Source organism: Ornithorhynchus anatinus, chromosome 1, assembly GCF_004115215.2.
Source record: "Ornithorhynchus anatinus isolate Pmale09 chromosome 1, mOrnAna1.pri.v4, whole genome shotgun sequence".
NCBI lineage: Eukaryota > Metazoa > Chordata > Mammalia > Monotremata > Ornithorhynchidae > Ornithorhynchus > Ornithorhynchus anatinus.
This window is the reverse complement of record NC_041728.1, coordinates 24,403,978-24,426,263: the sequence shown is the minus strand read 5'-3', so window position 1 is coordinate 24,426,263 and position 22,286 is coordinate 24,403,978. Positions and strand designations below refer to the sequence as shown.

General features: G+C 39.4%; 1 protein-coding gene across 3 annotated transcripts in view; it reads right to left on the bottom strand.

Moving 5' to 3' along the window:
* POLK (DNA polymerase kappa) overlaps positions 1–22,286 on the bottom strand; it is a 58,346-nt gene that overhangs the window by 11,662 nt on the left and 24,398 nt on the right. For all 3 annotated transcript variants that reach the window (XM_029072721.2, XM_029072733.2, XM_007659171.3), the window contains 5 exons: positions 15,438–15,590; positions 11,684–11,815; positions 7,068–7,221; positions 2,737–2,994; positions 694–818 (listed from right to left, as the gene is read on the bottom strand). In XM_029072721.2, the coding sequence (XP_028928554.1) occupies positions 694–818; positions 2,737–2,994; positions 7,068–7,221; positions 11,684–11,815; positions 15,438–15,590 (822 nt within the window). The remainder of the gene's footprint in view (positions 1–693; positions 819–2,736; positions 2,995–7,067; positions 7,222–11,683; positions 11,816–15,437; positions 15,591–22,286) is intronic.

Here is a 22,286-nt window from a genome sequence, read left to right as displayed (position 1 = left end):
ATACAGGATCATGGAGTCAGAACTGAAGTTGAAGGGCCTGATATAGGCTGAATACATACCCGTTTAACCTATAAAACCCAAGGACTGACCTGCCTGACTCAGGTAACTTTAGAAAAAAAGCAAATATACAGTGTTTGGAACTTTTCTGGCTAAACTGGTCAGCTTACTTTGCATATACCCTAGCTACTCTTTCTCTCTGGAGCAAGCCCAATACATTCCAGAACACTGTACTCAGGGCTTGGGAGAGTGCAATACACCTGAGTTGACAGACACATTCCCTGCCCAAAAGGAGTTTACAGTCCAGAGCTTATTCCTCTTTCTCTTATTCCTCCCCATCCATTCTACTTGAGGCAAAAAAGGGGGAGAGAATGCTAATTTGGAATGACATTCCATGTGCCCATTTTCAAATTAATAAATAAAAGAGCAAGATTAGACTTTCTATAGTTCATTCCGTCTCTATGAAGAACTGCTTTTGAACCATTTGTTTAACAACTTAAAAATCTCAAGAGATTTTGCAACCTAACTTGGTCTCCCAATTTGGAGAGTCAGGAAGTTCTTCCCATTGCTTAATCTACATCCCTTTTACCCTGTTCTCAGTGGACAGTGAACAGCCATCTTACTGACTTCTGTGTATATACCAACTGTCTCAGCAATTCATCCATGTTTTTTCAAATTTGCTAAAACATCTCTCACCTTTCTTATGGGCAAATCCTTGATGAAGTCCATAACAGCCTGTCTGGTAGGGAGAATTCTGTACTGCCCATTTGGTTTGTTTTTATCACTGCACACTTTTGCTAGCATCATATTTGGGGCAATCCCTTAAAAAAACCAAATCCATGAGTGTGTAAAGTATGCAAAAAATATTTAAACTAGAGAAAATAAAAATGTAAAGGCAAAATAAAAAATACAATTTTTATTCTTTAAGCATAATTTTCTGTAGCATTGCTATCTCCCATGGAATTTCAAGTCTGGGTACAAGGATAAGGAATGAATTGGATTCTGAGGCAAATGGTCTTTTCAGAGCAATGGATAGTGACTCAACATTCCTGCTGGAATTATCAGATCTATCAGCAAACTTAATACAGTCTCACCAAAATGTATGGAGTTGTTCTGCAGTGGCTCCATTTCTTCCACTCAGAAAAGGTGCAGAGTTCTCTTCTATAGGACACTATTAATAATGTTGGTATTTGTTAAGCGCTTACTATGTGCAGAGCACTGTTCTAAGCGCTGGGGTAGACACAGGGGAATCAGATTGTCCCACATGGGGCTCACAGTCTTAATCCCCATTTTACAGATGAGGTAATTGAGGCAGTCACACAGCGGACAAGTGGCAGATTCCAATTCAAACCCATGACCTCTGACTCCAAAGCACGTGCTCTTTCCACTGAGCCACGATATCATTCACTACTTCTTCCATTCAGTGTGTATGAGAGGCCACCTTGAAGAATTTTGAGCTTTAACTTCATCATTAATGCTAATGATATACTGTTCTAGATCATCTTCTCCTGATAATCCAGATTATTTCTATACTTGGTGCCTTTCACTTAGGAGTCAGGGGACAGCAAACTATCTTGAGGTACACTCAGTTAAGAGAGATGGGATGCTGAGGGGTGCAGGGGAAATGGAGAATGGAAAGTATCATCTCAGATCCCTCAGTTGAAGGGAGGGTTTGCTCTTTGCCAAAGAAATTGACAGCCTTAGAATTACTTAAATACTATACTGTGGTTTTTCCTGACACCTTGGGTGACAGCCACGGGTAGGAGGATTCTTTTACATTTTGGTCTTGCATGGAGATAACCATTTTTCTCAAAACACACCTCAAATTCCTTTTTCCTCAAGGAAGATTATCTTGATTAGCCCTATTAAATTTTCAATCTGTGTCCACAGTCTTAAAACCTGAACCTCTCTTTTCAACTCATTCTCTAAATGATTCTATTTATTTATTTGAATGTACATATGTTGAGGGCATGTTCTGTCTTGTACTCCAGATAGACTGCAAGACTCCTGATGTCAGAAATTACAGAATTAACATTTTATACAGTATTAACAACTCCCTAAAGTATTCAAGTAATGTTTGCTGACAAAGATTTAAACCTTGCCTAGTTAACACTCTTCTGCAATTTGTGATTTATCCTTGAAGCTGCAAATTGGTTATTACAGAGTATGTTTCAGGGATCATAGTACAACAGTGCTTTTTGGAATGCTATGGTTGCCTATTTGCTCCCAGGGGCAAATATAGGTGTTGAATAAAGCGCTTGAAGACCTTAATTTGTTTAGATTCTGATCACTTAAGATTCCGTATACTTTGCTGCAATTAAGAATAGCAGGGTCCTTCTGCTGACGGTTCCCAAATTCCATCTGCTACATTTCACTCACTTCTGGTGAAGAGTCTTTTGGAAGTGGAATTCCTTGCCTTTAGCCCTTAGGCAGAATACCAATAGCTGGATGTGAATTTACAGTATAAGACCCACCTTGATACTGTCCTTCCCTGGTGGGAAGGGAGTGTTATGAAAGCTTATTTTTAAAATTATTTTTAATAGGCTGGTGGGTTTGACACACTTGAGACATCACTCAAATACTTTGCAAGTTAGGCCCTGAGGCCAATTATCACTAGGAGGGAGAAATGTATAAAATTACAAAACAAACTAAACAATACCTACATACATAGCAAAATAATACCTCTCTAGTGTAAGCGCAAACCATGCCTATGACAGTTCCAGATATGTCATTACTTACCTGCACTAGCTGTCAGAGTTGTCTTTTGTTCAATCCTGAAACGAATTTCCCTCACGACGTCTTCGGCTGATGTTCCAAAGATAATTGAATTTTGGGCCACTTGAGGAGACTCCTGTTCTTCCCCTACTTCTTGGAAATGAATAGTGGGTTGCCCCTGCTGCTGTAACAGAGGAGGGCTATCTTCAAAAAGTACTGGAGAGAAGGACAGTTCATCTTCACACAACTCTGGTTGCCTGGATCCTGCCCCTTCTGATTTATCTGAATAATGAAAAGGATCAGAACTTCATATTTGCTGGATTGTAAACTCCTTCAGGGCAGGGATCAGTTCTATTTATTCTATTATTCTAATGTATTTATTCTAACATATTCTCCTAAGAGCTCTGTGCACAGTCAACACTCAAATATTATTAATTGACTGATGCTTTAAGGAATATAAATGTATATGCTTTAATTTTCCTAGATTCTGAGGATTAAAAAGGCTCTGATGTTTTAAATGAAAAACCAAAATTGGATGGAAGCAGGGATATCAACTATTCATCTGGAGCAGTGGAACCAATTTGGGGTGGAGCTCTGAGGGGTGACTTTTAGGGACAGAAGCTTTGTCCCTCCTCCTTGGGTCTCAGCAGGGTCTGAAAGTCACCGACTGGCCCTCAGTCCAAGGCAGGAAATAAAAAAGCCTCTTACTTAGTCTTGGAGCATCAACAGGGCCCAACAGGGGTTTGATAGGCACTGGAGCCCAAGGAGAAAGGGAGAGAGGGCCCTAATATGGAAAAATGGTAAGAAGAAAAGAGGAGAGGGAAAAGGAACAAAAGGGGATGGAGAAAATAAAAAAGGGAAGAGGGAAGAAAAAGAGGAAGAAGAGAATTGAATAGAATTGAAAGGGCAACAGGGAAAAGAGCAATACGGAGAGCAAAAGACAGGGAAAATGGAGAGGGGAAAAGGAAGAGGAAAGGAAGAGTGTACTTACCCACTACTGCCATATCATTTTCACCAGCCAAACAGAAATGGTTATGGCACCCATCCCAGAAGGGATGAGCTAAATTGTGTTTGCTTGGATAACGGCAGCAGAGATTAAGAGTTTGACAGATTGGTCCCATTAGGTTTAGAGTGACTATCATGGCTCCCAGGCCCAGGCACGTACCTTGTCCCCAGACTACCTGCCAAACTCTCTGGGCAGGTGAGAGTAGGATAAACCCACAGCTTGTCCCCATTAGGTGTCAGAGCTCGGCAGGGGTGATAGGGGACCATCGGGTACTGGGGCTACGCGAGAGATGTAGGGTCTAACCTGAAAGGAGGTAAGAGTCAGGGCCGACAAACTGACTCCATTTCTGGTACCCTTCCAACTCCGAGCATTGTAGCCACTCTGTGGCTGCCTACCCTATCCAGAAAGTTCTGGGTTGAAGTGGGGGAAAGGTTTCATTCATTATCTCCGTAGAGAGGGTGATCCTGGTTAGAAGCTTCTGTAAAATGATTTGATGATAACGTCCACATCTGTACCCATGTTCCTAAATTCCATTTTAAAAATATTTTTCTTGAAATATAAAAAATACCATTATCTTAGCAAGGCAGAATTTTTTGAAAGTAAACTAGTGCGCAACACAAAAGAAATAGCACATTCATTTCAGAAATCAAAGACTTTCACTTTTAGATAAACTTCTTAAAATGTTAAAAAAACCCCACATTGTGTTCTTTACAATAATTTAGATTAAATTTACTTTTAAAGTTGAAAGGAAAAAATGGGGGAAAAACTTAGTCTATCACACTGCCTTCTGAAAATATACAAAAGATTTCTTAAACTCACTTCCATAATTTTTTTTTGTAATTGTAACTACTCTATTGTGAGGAAAGCAAGGTACTTATAATCTAATGTACATTTAATTATTAGATCTTTGTGCAATATTAGTTATATGCATTTGGAAAAAAGTGCTTCAAGATAACTCACCATCAATAAACTTTACCCAAACACATTACCATTAGGTAACAGAATTTCAGTAATTGCTCAGTACCTTAAAATTTCTGAAGCCAGTGACTGAATTTCTCACATCACTTACTTCAGTAAAAGCTTTCATCCTATTGTTTTACAGAGTCTGCAATTACTGAACTTTGATAATGCAAGTTCAGCTTTTCAAATGGTGACAAATTTTTAAAAAAGGTATAATGGTATTTAGCTCCTCTTCCCAAAATGCTCAAAAGTGCTTTGAACACATAGGGAAAAGGTGCTAAATATTATTATATGCACACACCAAAAATACATATAATTATATTTATATCTACACAACAGACTATGAGCTCCATGTGGGACAGGGACTGTGGCCAAACTGATCAACCTGTATCTACCCCACCACCTGGCACAATGTAAGCACTATATATTTTATACAAACAAAATCTCATCATGCTTATAAGGGAAAACCAGGTTCAAAGAAGTCAACTGATTTGCACAGCATCAAAGAGTTAGTGGCAGAGCTGGAACTAACTCCCATCTCTTCATTCCTAGCTCAGGACCCTTTTCCACTAAACCATATTGCCTTTGTTTAAGAGTGTCCTATATCTTTGCATTTACAGTGTACTCATGGACATTTCTTCTTTCAAACTATGAAACCTCACTGAAATGATTACTTTAAATTCATGGCTCCAAATGCTCTGATCAGATCAGTCAGGGACCAAAGTGAAAAGGAGGCTTCAAAACTGAGTGGACTGTCATCGGTCACTATTACTAAGGACACTACAATAGGAGCGCTGCTTAGTATATTCCAAGTGCAGTTAGCTATGTGCCTTTTTTAGTGACTGGTTTACCTAAGGTAGGTGACAAAACATTTTTAGCAGATTCCCAAACTATATTCCTTATTGGATTTGATACATTTATTACTTAAGTAGGGTCTATTGAATTAGTCTGGAATAACAGTACACCTACAAATCAAGGTAAACTGTGTAATAAAACAGACTTGTAAATGTAACATGTTAATGCAAGGTTAAATTAGGTCTAAGGAGTTCAGGGATGCATTTCTAAAAAATAAAGCCGGAAAAAAACATGCTTACAAAATTTTAAATGCAGCAGATTTGTCTAGGGTGAATCAGAGGGCAACTCAATTATGTGTATTCTCTTTTCTAAACTTTATTTATTACACGGCCAATCTCATTTTAGAGAGGTAATAAAATTCCACTCATGCTCACTATAATAAATGCTAATTCACTCCAAAGCAATGTGTAGCACCACCGAAGTGGAACAGCCCCTATTTCCTTTCATTATACTCTCACCTCTCATTTGGATTCCCAGACTTTTCACAGTTTATTTAATACATCATTTGTATTTGCACATTTTCTTTTGTTTCCTGTGGGGTTTTGCTTTTCCCTAGCATTATGTTTTAACCTTTGAATGCAGAGGGTTGCAGTAAGGTGAGGCCAAAGTGGGAGAGGGCTTCTCACTCCCCACTGCTTTTGGAATCCAGCAGCAGCAGCAAATTCACATCACTCAGCTTTGGCCACAGTGTCTACAAACCCATCTGCTACAAGCCAAGCTAGTTAATCAAAACCTTAATGAATCACTTAATTGTACTATTGAGCACCTACTGTGTGCAGAGCGTAATACTAAGCGCTTGGGAGAGTGCAAAATGACTGAGTTGGTAGATAGGTTCCCTGCCCAAAAGGAACTTTCAGTCTTAGAAGGGCAAAGCTCCTTTTTTTGGGGGGGGGGGATAGTATTTGTCAAGTGCTTATTATGTGCCAGGTACTTTAGTAAGCCCTGGGGTAGATACAAGCTAATTAGGAAGGACACAGTCCATGTCCCACATTGGGCTCACAGTTTTTATCCCTATGTTACCAATGTAACTCAGGCACAGAGAAGTGAAATCACTTCCCCAAGGTCACAGAGCAGACAAGTGGGGGAGCAGGAATTAGAACCCAGGTCCTTCTGACAGGGCCATGCTCTGTCCACGAGGCCATGCTGTTTCAATAGAATGTACTGAAGGCAGATGGAAATGCAAGATTGCAGAGAAAGAGTGAGGTTAAGGCTGGAGAGGTAGGTTTGGGAATCATCCACTGGTAGTTGAAGCCACGGGAGCGAATGAATTCTCCACAAAGTGGGTGTAGATGAAAAATATAAAGGGAGACAAAACTGAGCCTTGAGGACTGCCACTGTTAGATGGAGCACTCTCCCAAGAGCGCCTTAGAGTGCTCCGCACACAGCAAGGACTTGATTGATTAGCATTTTAAAGGTCAATACTGTTCTACTTTATTCAGTAAAATGAATATTCATTCCTCAGTTATCAAAGAGGATAGCAATTATTTGAACTTGATCTTATTTGTTTTGCTGAAAAGATCCAATAATTGCTTACCATTTTCTGCAGTGTTTCCTGCTTTGAAGAAATATCTCCTTTTGTCTTCAGGCCAGTTTTGTCTTTCTTCTAAGTGCTTTGTTATATTCAAGTAGGCTTCATCAAGGCTCATGGCCATAAAATTAGGATCATATTCAGTGAGTATTTCCCTAACCTTGTAAAACACACAAAGAACGTCAATGTTTTGCAGCAAAATCTTCTGTTGCATTTAAAGCTGATATTACTCATAAAATTCCCACTTTGCCACACCCATTATGATTCAACAGTCCATGGTTCGTAGATTTATGGAATGAATAATTTACTGGTAATGAGAATTTACACAACTCTTCTGCGCATTAAAGTAGAGCAAGAGGGGTATGCAGTGAAGCAGTGAAGTGGATGGCCATCGCTCTCCATTTTATACAATCTGATTTGTGCTATCCATATCTACTTACCTGCTTTGTGACTTTGGCCACATCACTTAATTTCTCTGTGCCCTAATTTCCTCATCAGTAAAATGGGGACTCAATATCTCTTCCATGTGGAACAGGGTCTGTGTCTGAACTGATTATCTTGCATCTATCCCAGTGCTTAGTGAAGTGCTTGGCATATAGTGATTAACCATTATTATGGTTAATAATAATAATCCGGTAAGCACTCAATAAATATTATAATAAATACAGTAACCATGATTATGGACACCGTGAGCTTGTTGAGGCCACAGAATGTCTGTTTACTATTATATTGTACTCTCCCAAGGGATTAATGCAGTGCTTTGTACACAGTATGCATACAACAAATATGAGTAAATGAATAATAATGGAATAATAATGTAGTAATAATGGAGGCAGCATGGCCTAGTGGATGGGCCTGGGAGTTCAGAAGGTCATGGGTTCTAATCCCGGCTCTTCACCTTGTCTTCTGTGTGACCTTGGGCAATTCACTTCACTTAACTGTGCCTCAGTTCCCTCATCTGTAAAACGGGGATTACGACTGGGAGCCCTGTGTGGGACAGGGATTGTGTCTAACCTGATCATCTTGTATCAACCCCAGTGCTTAGCACAGTGCCTGGCACATAGTAAGTGCCTTATTACAATAATGACAAAGTAAGCTCTCAATAAATATGGCTGAATGAATTATTATTATTATCATTACCATTAGCAATTAGGCCTTCAACTTGGTAGAACTCAGATGATGATACTTTGGCTACCCTTTTTAGTGGGTTCAACAAAAAGCAACTCAAAAATACCAGCTAAATTAGCAGATGAGGAAAGAGGATTGGAGAAGGAGAGTGTGACTGGGAGAAGTGCTAATAATAATAATAATAATGTTGGTATTTGTTAAGCGCTTACTATGTGCCGAGCACTGTTCTAAGTGCTGGGGTAGACATAGGGGAATCAGGCTGTCCCACGTGGGGCTCACATTCTTAATCCCCATTTTACAGATGAGGGAACTGAGGCACAGAGAAGTTAAGTGACTTGCCCACAGTCACACAGCCGACAAGTGGCAGAGCTGGGATTCGAACTCATGAGCCCTGATTCCAAAGCCCGTGCTCTTTCCACTGAGCCACGCTGCTTCTCTGTGCTGTTCTTACAACCAAAACCCAGTATTAGATCTTTAACAGTATTTAATTAGGAACGGATTCAGTATCACTTCCACCTCCTAAAGATGCCAGCATATTCTGACAATCAGATCTGCCAACAGTTTTCTAACTCGGTTTTCATTGTTCTCCTAAGAGATCACTGGGTGTGGAGGGAAGATAAATAGGATAACCTCGCTTAGGGAAGCACATTTCCCACAAGACAAAAAGCCTCCAATTCCCAATCCCTTTTAAAGGCAGGAACCTGTGTCTCTGTGCCTCTCTGTTCTACTGAAAGAAAGATTTTAAAGTAAATTTAGTTTTTAAAATAGATCAAACTGGTGGTTGGAGAGAGGGTGCCAACTAAAGTGCTTCTGTTATAATCTAAAAGATAACATACAGTGGACCCTAGAAGACCAAAGCTATATATATGTCACTGAATCAATCGTATTTATTGAATGCTTACTGTGCAGAGCACTGCCCTGAATGTTTCGGAGAGTACAGTACAACAGAGTTGGTAGACACATTCCCTGTCCAAAATGAGCTTACAGTCTAAAAGGGGAGGCAGACATTTATGTAAATAAATTACTGATATGAACATAAGTGCTGAGGGGCTGAAGGGTGTAAAAATGGAGGAAATCCAAATTTAACAATCAAAATACCTCTCAATCAGAAAAATCCACTAGCTGATTCTGTTCCATTGGTACAGGAAAAGCAATGGTTAAAAAAAACAACTATTTATATTATCGTTAATATGAAACTAAGGGAGATTGCTGGAAAAATGACTCAGGAGAAACTCAGCCAACTTCCACTCGGAGGACTTTTTAATTGGCTTTGTTTTTGCCTCAGACAGCAATTTGAACAATACACCCAAATTTAATCTTTTTAGTGAAAATGGAGCTTTAGAAAAATCTGTAGATGGCAGCCAGTTTAGATTACTCTGAATGAGAAAGTAGTCCCAGGAGCCATTTTTGAGCCTTTAAAAGCTTTCTTCGTACACATCATGGTTAAGGGAACTAAAATAGAAACTTTCCAGTAAAAATCAAGCTCTCTGAGTTTCAAGAACAGCCAACCACTCCCTCATCTTTACAGCTGAAATGAAGATGGCTCTCAAAAGTGTTTAAAACTTAAGACCATGTTGCAAAAAAAAAAAAAAAAAAAAAGCCCATTTTGTAGGTATTCACATATAAGTGTGGCCTAGTGGGAAAAACAGAGGCTTGAAGGTCAGGAGATTAGGCATTGACCCTTCCTACTTTGTGACCTTGGGCAAGTCCTTTAAATTCAAAATGAAGATAAAGTAGCTGCTTTTCCTCCCTTTTACAGTGTGAGCCCTTCGGGGTAGTCTGGTATGGTTGTCTTGCATCTACCTGGCTTAGCACATAGGAGCTCAATAAATGACATCCTTAGTATTATATTAAAAAGAAAATCTGGGCTTTCTCCGAATTTAAAATGATTTTGAAGTATTTAACACATAGGAATGGCAAAAATATAAAATAAATGGAGACACCAACAAACATCAATTAATTTTCCAAGAAGATTTAGAGCGCTTAATAAAAAAACATTTTCGATGCAGGAACGATTAACCTAAGTGGCCAGATATCCCAGAACCAATATTCTGGATTTAAAAAAAAAATTCCAAGCCTGCAGAAATTTTTGCTAGTCCACAAAAATTACATTGAGTTCACTAGTATTTAAAAGCTCTATTTCCCTCATCTTAATTAAAGAATTTTAGAGCTGGAAGGAATATCAAGTGGACATTTGGTCTAGTACAAAAGTTTCCCACAGGTGAATGACTACACCTTCCATTAAGATACTTGGCCTGACATATAAAAAAAAATCTCCAGGCTGGTTTTAAGCACAGCACTAATAAAATGTACATTAGGAGAGGAGATTGCTATGATAAAGTGGGCTCTTGGATTTTAATTATGCATCCTGTGTAAATCCTCTATTTCAGTTCCCAGTGAATAACAGGCTATAGTAACACACAAAAAAGATTGAAGACCAGTCATTAAGGAAGCCAAAATGATTTAAACTGAAGTAACTTTAAAACTGTAACCCAGAAAATATTTTCATAGGACAGAAAACCAAAGGCCTAGCTGTAATCAACAGTATTAGACATAATGAGTCTTCTCCTAATGAGAAGACAATTTGCCTACACTTCACGATAGTTCATTAGCTCTTCCATATAGCTAGATGTCAGTACATTTGATCCTCTTCTATAGCAAATCAATTAATCAATGGTTATTTATTGAAGATATGTGCTTTGAAGAGGGGGAGAGAAATTATCTGTCTGATATCAGGAGGGTGTTCCAGGCCAGAGGTAGGACATGGTAGAGAGGATGGCAGCAAGACAGGGGTCGAGTGAGAAGGTTAGCATTAGAGGAAGGAGGAGTGCTGGCTGGGTTGTACTAGGAGAGTAGTGTGGTGAGGTAGGAGGGGGCAAGGTGATTAAATACTTTAAACCCAATGGTGAGAAGTTTTTGTTTGATATGGAGGTGGATGGGAACCACTGGAGTTTCTTGAAGAGTGGGTAAACATGGTCTGAACGTTTTTGAAGGAAAATGATTCGGGCAGCAGAATGGGGCATGAACTGGAGTGGGGAGATGGAAGGGCAGATGCTAGAGATACATCATTAATGGCCAGAAAGAGTTAATACCGCTCCAAATCGTGAGCTAAATAACCTTTCCAACTGCCAGGAGTATACACAATAAATATTCATGAAGCCACCTAAGAAGTGCAATGCATTTTTCTCCTTAGACTGTAAACTCCTTGGGGCACATACTTTCTTTTATTTCTATTCTCCATAGATCTTGGTGCAAAGTGCAGCACTTGAAGGTGCTCAATAAATACTTTTGAGGATAATTTTTATAAAGTAATTTTACATGTTTCTTCAAGATATTTAACATCTTTCTTGATACTAAAGCTTATTAGCCAATTCACGAACTTCAAGATTTGGATCAGTTCTCACACATAATTATTTTGAAGAGAATTTCAAGTTTAATGTGTATTTTGCCTCTTTAGTTGAAGTCCCATATTCTCTAGTTTTTTTTTTTTTTACCTCTTTGCTCACTTCTCGATATTTATCAAAATTTGTTGGTACTATTGTGAGATGTGGGCACAGTCTCTTGGCAATAAACCCAGGCATGGCGGCACGAACTCCAAACCTCCTTGCATGATAATTTGATGTGCTCTGAAAAGGAAAATATTGCATTTAAAACCACAAAAGGCTAACAGTCTAACAATGTCCAAATAATACATTTTAAGATTTCAAGTTCAGGAGCAAGAACTTTGTAACTGTTCACTCATTCAGAACTTTAGTTTTATTTTAGTATTGGTGTTTTACAATAATTTGAAATTAATATTGGGGAACAGATGCTTCTAGAAATTGATTTAGGAGTCAAATGATTGGTAGATCACCTATTCAAAACTGGCTCTGGTCAGCAATGATTAAGGATGATTCCAAGGAGTTAAAATTGAGAGGGACCGAACACTTTTTCTGGGGGGTGGGAAAGGCTGTGAAATCTGTTTAAAGAAGGATATGGTTAGTATTCGACCACCCTGTTTAATATTAATTTTATTATTAACAATAATTATAATAATCTTGTCAGATGCAGTTATGGTACAAGGTTTGAGGGTCTCCAGAACACAAAGGTATGGGGTTGCTTAAGATAAATAAACTGAGTTGGAGGAATAACCTAATTACCTCTAAACAATGGGCAAGACCACAATCACATAGGGGTCAAAAGGGATTACCTTTGGACAATAGAAGACAAAGGAAAAACAAGCATTAAGAGAGGGAGGACAACTCTAAACTCCGGCAACTGGCCCCCATACTGCCAAATAAAGAAGTTCTCTAAGCACAGTGATCATACTGGCTGAACTGACAGCGACCTTTTGAAAGAACTGTGCAGAATCCACCCAGAAGGGGGTGGGGGAAGATGACATCACACCACACCCTCTACAAATTTTTGCCAGGAACACTCTGGGCCACTCAAGAAGGGATGTTGGAGACGAGGAGACCCACTTTTGGAAGCAGACCCAGAGAGGAGTGTGGGATGTTGGAGGGGACAAGGGTGGTCTTGTCTCCACTCTGCTTTGTAGGACCATTGGCCTGTATAACAACTTGGGAAGGCCATGTAAACCTGCATCCTCCAAAACGCATTGGCTTGGACCCCTTGTCATGTTGGCTCGTTCTGTGGGTAACTAATGCTGGGATGCTGTGGGAGGGAGGTTCTCTTTCAAAGACTCTGATATACTATCAGTGGAAGACAATTGAAGGCAACAAATCTATTCGACTTACGTAATTATTTCCAAAGGGCTTTCACATTATTTATCTAATTTTTGGCCCTTGAAATATTATTGAATGGTAGAGAGGAGTACATATTATTAATCCCATCTTGAAGATGGAGAAAAAAGGAGATGCACAGAGGTTAAGGGACTTGCCCGTGGGAAAACTGAGACTGGAACTTAGGTCCTTTGACTCCCAAACCAGTCCTCTTTCTCTTATACCACACTCACTCCCTTGCCCATTGCCCTTCATCATGAAATGAGTTGGTGCTGTTCAACTGTCAGTGAGAAAATTAATGCAATCAAACTAACATCACAAATGGCAACTTAATAGTTTCAATAGGGAAGTAAAAGCAAGCAAATCTAGCAATTATCCCTTCCTAAATGATAGAGACCAAATTTACAAAAATAAGATTACCAGGTTACTGTAAATGGCCTTATCTTTCTTTTTATTGAGTATCTACAAAGTGATCATTCTGCTTTCCCCATATCCTGGATAGGCAATACTCTAGCCAACAGCAGGAGGAGAGATGAGTAGGACAGATTAGTATAGCTTGTGAAGGAAGCATAAGAAGAAACCTGGAAGGACAGAGTGAGACAGGAAGAAAGGTTTTGTGGGAAGATAGCTCTATATTCTAGCAGAAAAAACATGCCAATGGTTATTCCTGATCTTATGTAAAGCTGAGTCAAATTTTCAAACTGATTGCTGGTTAACTTTTGATGAAACTGTGTGCGTGTATATGTGTGAGAGTGTGTGTTTACGGTATTTGTTAAGTGCTTACTAAGTGCCAGGCACTGTACTAAGTGCTGGGGCAGATACAAGATAATTGGGTTGGGCACAGTCCCTGGCCCACATAGGTGATAGTCTTAATTCCCATTTTACAGATGAGAAAACTCAGGCACAGAGAAGTCACATGACTTGTCTGAGGTCAGAAAGGAGACAAGTGGTGGAGCTGGGATTAGGGCCCAGGTCCTCTGAGTCCCAGGTCCAGGGCTCTTTCCATTAAGCCATGCTGCTTCTCAAAGACAGTTTGAGGCTAGGGTATGACATATGGTGGGCACACTAATCAGTGGTATTTTTTGAGTGCTTACTGTATGCAGGGCACTGTGCTTGGGCAAGTATAACAAGGTTGATAGTCATGATCCCTACCCACTAGGAGCTTGCAGTCTACAGGGATAGAAAGACATTACAACAGATAATGGATAGGGGAAGTAGTAGAGAATAAGAAATTTACATAAGTACTGTGGGTGTGGGGTGAATATCAAAGTGCTGAAGGGGTAAAAGGGTCACCATTGGTGCAGAGGGGTTGCTGAGGGGAGGCCAAATAGGGGAAATAAAAAGCTTAGCTTGGGAAGGCCTTTTGGAGGAGATGTGATTTTAGGAGGGTTTTGAAGGTGAAGAGAATGGTGGACTATCAGAAACGAAGGGGGAAGGAGTTCCAAGCCTGAGGAAGAACGTGGGCAGGAGGTTGGAGGTGGGATAGACTAATGGAGGAACAGAGAGCAGATTAGAGGAGTAGAGGAGTAGAGTGACAAGGTTAGATTATAGTAGTGGGTCAGCAAAGTTTGGGTAGGAGAGAGAAAGCCAATTGAGTGCCATAAAGCTTATGGCAAGGAGTTTTTGTTTGATATAGTGGTGGGTGACCAAACATGCTATGCCTATATACTACCTATTCCCCTATTTAGTTTCTAAATGGTGTGTAGATATCATCCTCATAAGGTTGGTATTCGTTAAGCAGAGGAAGGCCCCTGAGCCCCCGCCTCTACACATGCTATGTGTCTCCCCAGATTAGACTGTAAGCCCGTCAAACGGCAGGGCCTGTCTCTATCTGTTGCCGACTTGTTCATTCCAAGCGCTTAGTACAGTGCTCTGCACACAGTAAGCGCTCAATAAATACTATTGAATGAAAACACTGGAAGTTTCTGAGCAGTGGAGAGATATGGATTGAATGCTCTTTGAGTCCATACTTACTGAAAAGTATTATTTGGAGTGGTGCTAAGGCCAACTCAACAACAGTCACCTCAAGCCAGGGTCCAACTGCTGTTTCAAGGAAGAGTGGCCTTGAGATGATGGTTCTGGAGTCAGGAGAGGCCTTGCAGATTGCCATCAGCCACCTCTAACGTACATGTAGCTTATACCCATCTTTAACACTGATGTATATTCATTTAATTATACCTCTGCAGATGACTTCAGATCTAAACTCATCAGCCACCTCTAATATTTTTGTATTTGTACATATCCTCAGCACTGATGTATAATTGAACCTCTGCAGATGGCTTTTAATATGAACCCATCTGCTGTCTCTAATAATTTTTAATGTACACCTCTCCCCAGCACTGCATGTTTATTTAATTATACATTCAATTACTTTGATTGCTCTGATTTTAAATACTTTTATGTCCATCTCCTCCTCTACACTGCAAGCTCCTTGTAGGCAGGGAACTTGTCATTTGCTTGTTTTGTACCTTCCCAACCACCTAGCGAGCACTTTACCGGTGCCATTATTACTAGTATTATTACTTACCAGCATACTCATTGATCCCACTGCGATAGGTTTATCCCTTAATTCTGGATTATCTCTCATTTCTACAGCTGCATAGAAAGCATCCATGTCAATGTGAACTATAGTACAGCGAAGATCCCGGCTTTGGTCCAAATCCATTGCAAGTTTATCCACCTTAAAAAAGGAACTCACTTTAAACAAATATTTCATTGAGAAATACTTGGACAGGCTTTTTGCTAATTACATAAGAACAAAAAAAAATTATGTTTATAAAATACACATTCAAAAGGCAGAGGGAAAATATTCTCTATGCACCCAAAGATGTACCAAAGAAGCCCATATTGTTTCTCGAACAGCACTTACAATACTTTATTCTCTGAAGGAAATAGAAAACAGATCATTTTACCTTGTGCTCTGGCCAAACCTTAGTTTTGGCTCCAAAAAGAAAAACAGGATGATTCAACATAGCTTTCCAAATGAAGTAGGTGGGTAGGGAACAGAGTTGTTTGTTTTGGAGTTGGCTTTGATGTAGTTAGTTCAAAGTGACAATAAACCAGCTAGGAAATCTGATGTCTCTAAAGGATGCCTCCACAGTTTTTATCACCAGTAACATGCACAACTGCTGGTGATGAAATTGATGAATGCCTCATTTAGAATACCTAGGCACTAATTTCACCATCTCGGGAACTGTTGATGTTAAGTGGAGGTTCAGGGGCAGCAGCTAAGAAAAGGGCCGGTATACTGGGTTCATGTCTTTATGGAAGAGATCACAAGGAAAGAGATTAAACAGGAACAGAACAGTATCTCAACTATAAACTTGACTCCTAAATTCCAGTACTGCTGGCCATGAGACCTCCACTCTTCTGGAAGCAAGGGGAATTTGAAGAGGGTACTCGAAAGAATTCCACAACCTTTTACAACTGGTCACTAACTTCCAAAACCTGGGAAAAGTGCTCTGAAAGAAGGGCATTTATTGAGTGCTTACTGGGTTCAGGACACTATAGTAAACACTTGGGAGAGTACAATGCAATGGAGTTGGTATGTACTTTTCCCTACCTCCGCGAGTTTACAGTCTAGAGGTAATAACGGCACACCCTTCCCACATCATTGAAGCTAAGGGAAAGAAAGACAGCCTAAAGATGCTGAATTATATGGAAGAGACACACCGAAATGGAAAAGTCACCGACTCGCTGTATTCCCAAGGTTGGTGATTTGGGTCAGGGCTGGTCTGGGCCTGAGTTTCCCATGGGGGTCTGGAAGCACTCCGGGTGGTTTCTAGTCCCAAGAGCCCTGGGAAAATTGGGTCAGTTCTGGGCCCCTAAGAAATTCAGGTGCAACTGGGATGTTCTCTGATCTACAAAGGCACTGACTTGAATCCCCAGAGGGCTCCAATTATACTGACTAAGCAAGTGCTGGGAAAGAATACAAGGGTGAAAATTAGACATGGTCCCTAGCCCCCAAGGGGCTCAGAATCTGAGAATAAGGTGGGGAGAAGGTACTGGCGACAAAAACCTGAGGAGAGATGAAACAGTACAAACATTAAAACAACATAAAAGATCGGGACAAACAGAGGAAATGAAACAGAAAAAGCAAAAGAGCCTCACATAGGACTAGAACTGATCTGGACTCACTGGATTCCTGGAATCAAGGATGATTTACAACTGGACTGTATTCTCCTAGGAAATGAAGAGCTGACATGAGTAAGAATCAGTCCTGACCTTTGTGAGGGTCCATTGAAACCTATTATTTTTTCTTCAGAGCAAGAGAGAAAAATCAATTCACTACTTCACTAGAAATAATTGATCTCAGATCCACTTTAAGATATGGAGTGCTAAAATAAAATAGCAACAGGTCTTCCATAATTCTGTCAAAAGACGTAGAGTCTGCTTTCAGGCATCCACAAGCCACCCACTTCAGAGATTTTTAAACAGATTGAGTGAAAAATCTACCAAAATTTGGTTGAGAGAGAAGCTAGTCATCCTTTCTCAATTATGGTTACCTAAAAGAAATGTTTTTACCCATCTTATATCTTAATGATTCTCTGTAAGGAAACAGAGCTTGGGGTTTGTGGCTATCAATATTTAATCATCAGATGAGTCACTGTTATGCTGTTACTCCTTCAAGCAGCCGGATCCAGTTGGTCGGGAAGTTGATAAACCAGAAAAGAGAAATTAGCATTAAATTATTTCATTTAGTAGTGTAGATTACATATGCAAGAGGCAACATGGCTTAGTGGATAAAGCATGGGCTTGGGTCAGAGGTTGTGGGTTCGAATCCCAGATCCTCCTATCAGCTGTGTGACTCTGGGCAAGTCGCTTAACTTCTCTGTTACCTCATCTGTAAAATGAGGATTAAGACTGTGACCCCACGGGGGACAACTTGACTGCCTGGTATCTACCCTAGTGCTTGGCACATAATAAGCGCTTAACTTTTTTTTTTTTTTTAGAGGATCAACATGGCCTAGTGGCAAGAGCACGGGCTTGGGAGTCAGAAGTCATGGGTTCCTATCCCGGTTTCGCCACTTGTCTGCTGTGTGACCTTGGGCAAGTCATTTAACTTCTCTGTGCCTCAGCCGTCTCATCTGTAAAATGGGATTGAAACTGGGACAATCTGATTACCTTGTATTTACCCCAGCACTTAGAACCATGCTTGGCACATAGTAAGTGCTTAAATACTATAGTAATTATTATTATTAAGAAGCTGCTTTTTATCATAGCTGAGGGTAAAGAGAAATAGCATTCAAGTTATTATTATTATTTATTAAGCATTTATTATATGTCCCTCTAGACTGTAAGCACGTTGTATCTGTTTATTGTTATATTGTACTCTCCCAAGTGCTTAGTACAGTGCTCTGCCCAAAGTAAGCATCCAATATGATTAAATGAATCAATGAATGAATTTGTCAGCACAGTGGGATAAACACTGGTATAGAAACAAGTTAATCAGGATAGACCCAGTACCTGTCCCACATGGAGACCCCAGTCTAATTAAGTGGGAGAACAGGCACTGAATCCCCTTTTTACAGATGAGGAAATTGAGGAAAAGAGAACTGACTTACCAAAGGTCATGCAGCAAGCAGTGGAGGAGTCAGGATTAGAACCCAGATCCCCTGATTCCCAAGCCCATGTTCTTTCACCTAAGCCAGTTCAGTAGGGTTGATAACACCATTTGTGTTAAAGATGAGCAAATGCACACTTAGGGACAGCTATTATCATTTGGGTTGATTATGAAAAGGCACCTATTTAGAAGTGCAGCATGGCATAATGGGTAGAGCACAGGCTTGGGAGTCAGAGGGTCATGGGTTCTCATCCTGGCTCCACCACTTGTCTGCTGGGTGACCTTAGGCAAGTCATTTCACTTCTCTGTGCCTCAGTTACCTCATCTGTAAAATGGGGACTAAGACTGCGAGCCCATGGGGGACAGGGACTGGGTCCAACCAATTTCCTTGTATCCACTCCAGTGCTTAGAACAGTGCCTAGCACATAGTAAGCGCTTAACAAATAGCATAATTATTGTTATTATGATTATTATGTGCATAATTTTTTGTTAGACACTGTTCGTTAGAAATATTAAACAGAGAGTTGTTTTAAAACATTTTTCGTTAAAGTTTTCATCTTTCACACTTCATCACATAATTTCCCAGAACAACCAGATAAGAATACAGTACTTGACTGTTCTACAAACTCTCTAAGTAGCACATGTTGACTGAAGCCTTCAGGACAAATAAAACAAAATCATATAACTCCTACTTGATTCACTAAAATTTAAATGATTTAAAGTATCAACATAGCATATTAAAAGAAATGGAAAAAAATGGAAAAACTCTTTGAAGTACAATGTTTACACAGAAGAGTATACTATGTATGTAGAAACAACAGAACTGATTCCCAGTATGGAAACCGTTTTTACAACACTAAAAACAATATCTCCCCCTCCAAAAAAATTGCTTTTATTATTTGTTTGGAATACATTTCCTGAATGGATGGTGATTTTTCTACAATGCATGAGTAAAAACGGCACTTTATAAAGACACTTGAATGTTTTTAATGAGGCCTAAGAATGTAAACTATCATTTCATTCTTTTTCCTGAAGCAGCCATAGATGCCAGAAAAATTCCTTTTTCTTAGTAGCATAATGTCAACATATCTGGTAAAGTGAAAATTTTAAAAGGACTAAAATTAATGCCCCCTTTCTGGGAGCTTTCCATCTGTGTTCCATTTGACAAGAGGGCAAGGAGAAGGCTGGCATTTAAGGACGACACTACAGTTCTACTTGGTTAGAAGGGAGTAATTGTAAAGTTAAAACTGGGCTATAATCCAAATGTAGAAAAATGGTCAATTTGAGAAAAACAGTTATTTGAAGTTTTAAATAAATGCGGATTTTTTTTCATCAAGATAGATACAGACAGCTTCATCATTCTGACATGGCTTAGTGCAGAACCTGACATTTCACTAAATAGATGAGATTCGCTACGAAATCCACTTTCCAAATGTGGCAAAGGGGCAAAATAGAGCATTGGAAATCTATCACTTATGGGCTCAGGAACTTAGATTCGTTGCCTAAACTAGAAACATACAATTTATCACAAAGGAAGACTTTTTTGTATAAGTAATGACTTTTTGAGTGTCAAACTGTAGACCTTGACAATCAATCAATATTTCTTTATATTTATGTACTCTAGACTGTAAGTTTGTGGTGGGCAGGGAATATATCTGATGTTATAGTGTACTCTACCAACCACTTAGTATAGTGCTTTGCACACAGTAAGTGCTCAATAAATACAATGATTATAATTGTATAATAATAATAATAATGATAATAATTGAGTGCTTATGATGTGCAGAGCACTGTTCTAAGCACTTGGGAGAGTACAAAACTGAGGTAGTTGGCACATTCCCTGCCAGTGATGAAATTCTTTGGCAAGAACTAAAAAGGAAAAATATAAAAATCCAAATCTTGGAAAATAGTTACAAAAAGTAAAATAGTGTAATTTGAGCACCATACAAAATTACAGTTTAAAGGATCTGCTATTTGGTAACACTTCTAAAGGTTTATATGGGAAATTGACTTTCACTTGTTTTCTCTCTCCAAAAGCAAGGGATATAAGAAAAATCACCCACCCAGCTTAACATCAGCTCAAAGGCCCAAAACACTGAGATACGCATGATGTGCTGAGAAATTAAGAATTTTAATAAAAGCAAAATTATGGCCCCTATCAGTATTATCTTTCTACAGATTCTGTTAGTCAAAGCCATTTATTAAGACATAACTATTGGAAAGTCTGGTGAAAAGGAGTGAAATGCTTTGTGGACTACGTAATCTATTTGTATATATACATTACAGCTTTTTCTTTTAAGATTGGTCTAACTATTGCTCTCCAGCTCCCTCCCCTCTTTCCCATATTATATCAGCAAACCCTGCAAACCCAACAACCACACTTGTTCACAGCTCAACTTACCACAGATACTTTTGTCTAAGCACATACTGTGAAAACAATAAAAGCAACAACATGCTAGGACAGCAATACTTCAATAATGCCAAGCCACTACATGAGGGCATTTTAGGGCCTGGGAACTAGGTGGAGAAGATGTCCTTACGGTTTGAGGGTGATGTCACTCAAAAATTGAGTTAGGCCTAGGGCATAACTTGGCAGTTGCCACCATTCTATCCCCTCTGAAAATGTGGACAATAGCTCTGTGTCCCCTGGTACTTGTTCAATTTGCAACTCAGAGAATGCAATTATGTAAACTAGAAATCCCTACCTTGGGTAACGCACATTTAAAACAAGGCTACTAAACCAAAAATAAAAACCACAGTAATGACATCACCCATGGTGGACTCCACTACCGCTTCAATGCAGATGAATAAAAGCATATCCTGTGGTTGCATTAACAACACAGCAAGAGAGAGCCTGGTGTAGTTCAAGCCACACACCACTGGTTTTCCAATGGATTATGGAAAAGAGGTAACTTACTATGGATCGGAATACAGGCAGATATTGGATTTATAATGATTTGTTTCTGGAAAATGCATCAAATCATAGAGTTGCCCATCAGAACCAATTTTTTGCCCAGGAACAATGTTCTAAATACGGGATTGGTTCCTGAACCAAGATGGAATATCTTATTTTTACCCAAACTACCCAGACTTTGTACTCGGTCAATTTCATATAAGTAATATATGTACACATATTTGGAATACTTATTATACATATTATATGTATAACTGTCATTGGAATTTGAAGAAGAGGTCACTGGTGGGGAAATGGGTGTATCCTTTTCCAATAGAGGTGAATGAATAGAGGAGCCAGTCCCAACCACATTAAACACATTTGAAGTCTGTTATGCTGACATGTTTGTCATCTGAAGATGAGTAATGCAGTTACATTAATGTATTACTGAGACAAAGAGGTTGTGCATAAGGAATAAACTTATACTTCATTGGAAGTAAAATGTACACTTCAACTGTCTCTGGTAACTCCACCAGACAATCAAGTAACCCCTCCACCCAACCTCCTTTAAATCTGTCCCCCTCCCCCACGGCCACTCCCATTGCGATTTTCAAAATAGCAGCCAAATCAGTCGGCAATTTCTTTCCATTTACAAGACATATTCCAGAAAATACTTGACAGATCAGCTCCAGGGAAGGGTGGGAACACCTGAAAATCCCTATTATTGAATCATCTTTTGGAAAGGAAATGGTAATTAAGGCTATACTTTTTATGTAGCTTTTGCAATAGGAAAAAATCCTACTTCATATATCTCATATCTCAAACATTCCTTTTGTAGTCCGTCCCCCTACTGTGTTAAATAACGTGCTATAAATGAGCGCAACTTTTGCCAAAAGGAAACTCTCTCTAAAAATCACCTC